This window comes from Apiospora marii (genome assembly GCF_038362585.1).
Source record: "Apiospora marii strain CBS 49790 chromosome Unknown utg000013l_segment0_segment0, whole genome shotgun sequence".
Taxonomy (NCBI): domain Eukaryota; kingdom Fungi; phylum Ascomycota; class Sordariomycetes; order Amphisphaeriales; family Apiosporaceae; genus Apiospora; species Apiospora marii.
In genome coordinates this window covers 915,531-919,159 of record NW_027117384.1, presented here as the reverse complement: position 1 = coordinate 919,159, position 3,629 = coordinate 915,531, and the positions used below count along the sequence as shown (strand labels likewise).

General features: G+C 54.5%; 1 protein-coding gene across 1 annotated transcript; it reads right to left on the bottom strand.

Moving 5' to 3' along the window:
• PG985_015432 (uncharacterized protein) lies at nucleotides 1-1,449 on the bottom strand (the record flags this gene model as incomplete). The annotated part of the gene is made up of 4 exons (XM_066835198.1): nucleotides 1-313; nucleotides 372-455; nucleotides 512-923; nucleotides 981-1,449. The coding sequence occupies 4 exons, from the start codon at nucleotides 1,447-1,449 to the stop codon at nucleotides 1-3; spliced, it is 1,278 nt and encodes a 425-aa protein (XP_066676401.1).
• Between the last annotated feature and the right edge of the window lie 2,180 nt (nucleotides 1,450-3,629).

The following is a 3,629-nucleotide window of genomic DNA, read 5'->3' as shown; positions in this document are numbered from 1 at the left end:
CTATGAGTTTCGGCGTTGCTTGCATTTATCGTGCGCGAGGTGGCCGTTCCTGGCTGTCGTTCGAGTGAACTCAGCCCCGCAGTTTGGACACACTGCCTTGGCTGCCTGGCCCGATTTCTCGCGCTGGTGTCGGAGCAGATTGCTGAAGGTGGAAAATTGTCGACCGTTGCACCCGTGCTCCCAGCACTGAGGTTTCGGACGGCTCTGCACGACTCGCACATGCCCTTCGTGGGTTGGACTGCTCCCAGAAGGGAGCATGTGAGGTACGGGGTAGAGCATGTGGCTATCATGCATTGACGAGGGCCGCGCAGTTCTAAGGGGTTCATGTTAGACACGCAAATCAAATTATAGGAGCCACACAGTGTCCTTACTCGTAATGCGAGTTCGTAGAGTGACTTGATGAGGTCGGGGGATACGCAGATGGATAATCCATGCTCATGTAAGCGGTAGACGGTCTAGCAACCGGTGTTAGCCCCCTTCACGGATCAATATTGTTTCTTGCATAACCTACAGAGAAGAGAAGTTTCCAGCGAACATGGAGTGACTAGGTTCCGGAAGAGGTGACGAGTAAGAAGGCATATATCCTGTTCCGGGCATCGTTGTGACAGGCTCAGCCAATAAAGAGATCTGAGATGACGATGTCGTGTAGACAGGTAGAGCGGACGATGGAGCAAACTCGTTTATTGATACCGGAGGGGAGTGCGATGCGTAAGAGCCGCTCATGCCGCGGCGGGCTCGCAACGAGGCCTTTGAATCACGGCGGGCCAAATCTCGCTGCCTCTTCAGTTCGCGCTGCTCCGGCGTCAGGGTTCCACGGGGTGGGCTGGCCGTGACCGATCTTGATGTGCTGGGTGGAGTCAAACTGGCATCGGAGCCATGACTGACGGATCCCAGGTCATGACCGAGAAGGTCTTGTCCCGCGTCTATGCCTCGAGTTAGCTCAGCCGACCATGGGCACTGAGTTGCTTGTTTGAACTCACCAGGCCAGGAGTAGGTACTGCGTGGGACCCCCATCTCGAACCTCGAGTCGTAGTGAACTGCAACAGTACTCATATCCGCGATGGTTGAGCGTGATGGAGGATGTGGTGAGTATGTGCCGTATTCTGGAGCAGGATGGACGCGCAACGAAGGAGCACAGGTAAACGCCGACTGCCTCGCTATATCTTCAGAAATCCTGGTATAACCTGGAGAAGATAGAGATGGTGGACGAGAAGACACCGAAGTAGGTGCGGAGTAGTGGGAAGCCGGACTTATACGGCCCTCGGTGTGGGTCCTGCGGGATGCTACTGGTCGATCGAAGTCGAACAGCAAGTTGCCAGGGGTATTCGAAGGTGCCAAGTGGTTCTGCGAGTCGTCCACCGAAGAGAAGGGTATATGTGTAAGGCTGGAGCTAGATGAATGTAAGTGCAAGTCCTCATCACCGATTTGATCCTGACAAGACGGGTCCATTGGAACAACGATGGCGATGGGCTGGTCGAGGTGAAGTTCACGTACACAGTATCTGATAGCGGCGTCTTCCGTCTTCAAAAAGTGAGACCACTAGAAACAAGGGCGACGGCAGAGGAGGCGTGTCCTACGAGGCTTATATAAAGGCTGAAGAACCGAGACGCTGGAGAATGATGATGAGGCTCCAAGACGAAGAGCTGCAAAGTTGATTAAGAGCTATCTTTGGTCATCGTAGTCTTTAAGTCTCTCAGCCTCCCAGATAGAATCGAAGCGGCAGGGCATTCGATGCTTATGAACTGATCGAGGCAGTACTTGGTGGTGGAGCACAGCACAGGACTAGCAGTCCTTGAACCTTGGTAGGCATCGCGCGCCGCACGAGGAATAAGAAGACTCGGGCTTAGCGCGAAAGTACCATGGGGTACCTGACAGGGATGGCCAGGAAACGAACCCACCCCTAATAGCGGACCTCTCAATCGGGAGGTACAGAGTACCAAAGAGCCAAAGGACGCCAAAGTGACCGGGGGGTAGGGATTCGACGTTCGGCGAGAGAGTGAGAGAGAGAGAGTGTGTGTGTGTGAGAGGCGTGTGTGTCGTAAGTGCTTAGAGGGGGGTGGCGTATAGAGGTGCCCCTGCCCTGCGCCCTACCTAGTGCCAGTCTAAGAAGACTAAGCATGGGCAGCGAACATTACCTACACAACGGTACGCTGGTGGCGGGATGGATGGCTTTTGAGGATCAATAGGCTCCAGCATTCTGTTCGACCAGGTCCCGAAGTCCCGTGTGGTGACCAGCCTAGCCATTATGCTTGTATTTTTGCTGGCGCTTTGCCTGTTCCTTGGCCTGCCACGAACGGAAAAGTTCACACTTGACCACTTACACACAACTATAACACCAAAGTCGTCGAGGCCTGGGTGGCTCACTCGAAGCAGCCCGCACACTAAATGTAGGGCCCAGCGTATAAAGTAAAGCCAAAGGGGGAAGTACGGCAAATGCTCGAGGTAGTCAATCCGACAGAGGCCAAAGTCTGTGTGCGGGAGACTTGGGTCAGCTGGCAGGGCATTGCAGGCACGGAATTTAGAATAAACCATGGCGAGGCCGCATTTGCAAGTCTAAACCAAGCGAGCGGCGCTCTTTCGAATGGCCTTCTAGAACCGGCTACACTGGCACACATTAAGGCCCTGCATAATGTTGCATCAGACTTGTCGATGTGCAGCAGAGAGCGAGGGACGAGAGAGCGACAAGAGCCCTGCCTGCTTGTGGACAGTGGCTACAGCGTTTACAGGCTCTCTATCAGTGGGCGAGGATGAGACATCAGCCAGCCCATTACCATGACGGACACCCAAGGTTAATGGCCACAGACAAATCAAATCTTTGGGGATGGGTGTGGGTGTGTGTGTGTGCGCGCGAGCGTGGGTGCGTGGGCGAGAACGAGAGTGTGTCCGTCGGAGTAGGTGTGTGCAAGAGAGACGGGAGTCAGAGGGGCATAATCGAAGGCCCATCGAAGAAGTCATTTGGAAACAGGTCGCAGGGAGAGGACACACAGTCCCTTTAGTTGCGTGGAAGGATTCTGATCCCAGCCCCTTGGGTTGCTGTCAAGCCACTAGCCCTATTCGAGACCTCGTCTACGGCGGCAATAGGCGCGGGCAGAATTGATGTGGAACGTCAACATCAAGCGCAGCGCTGATCGCTGCTGGCCTTTTTTTGCCTGCCTAGCCGCACCAGGGCGACGGACCGGGGGGTGGGGAGTATTGGGGAGGGGGGCCTTTTGGTTGGTCTCCAGCCAGGGTGCCAGGCGACGACGAATGCGCATGCAAGGTAGAGAGAAGAGAGGAAAGAGCGGCCAACACCACCATCGCTACCACTCCAAACGCCATGCAATGCAACACTCCAGGTCCCCTGTGCTTTTTCATCCTTCTGCTTCTTCTTCTCGGTCCCAGTGTATAACTTCTGGACGCATACCATGTATTCCAGCCCACACCACCAAGTTGTTTTGGAGTAGTCAAGAGAGCCCTTATTGCAGCTACATTAATCCCATCGCTATCCTCTTGAACGCATAGGTGGGAGGGGACGATGCTTACGGAGTGCAGGAAAACATCAAACGGAAGTGAAAGAAGCGTCCGTGCTGGCGATCAATTTTCAATTGGTCGCAGGGGAAGCCCGACATACATACTTTTACCTTTACCAC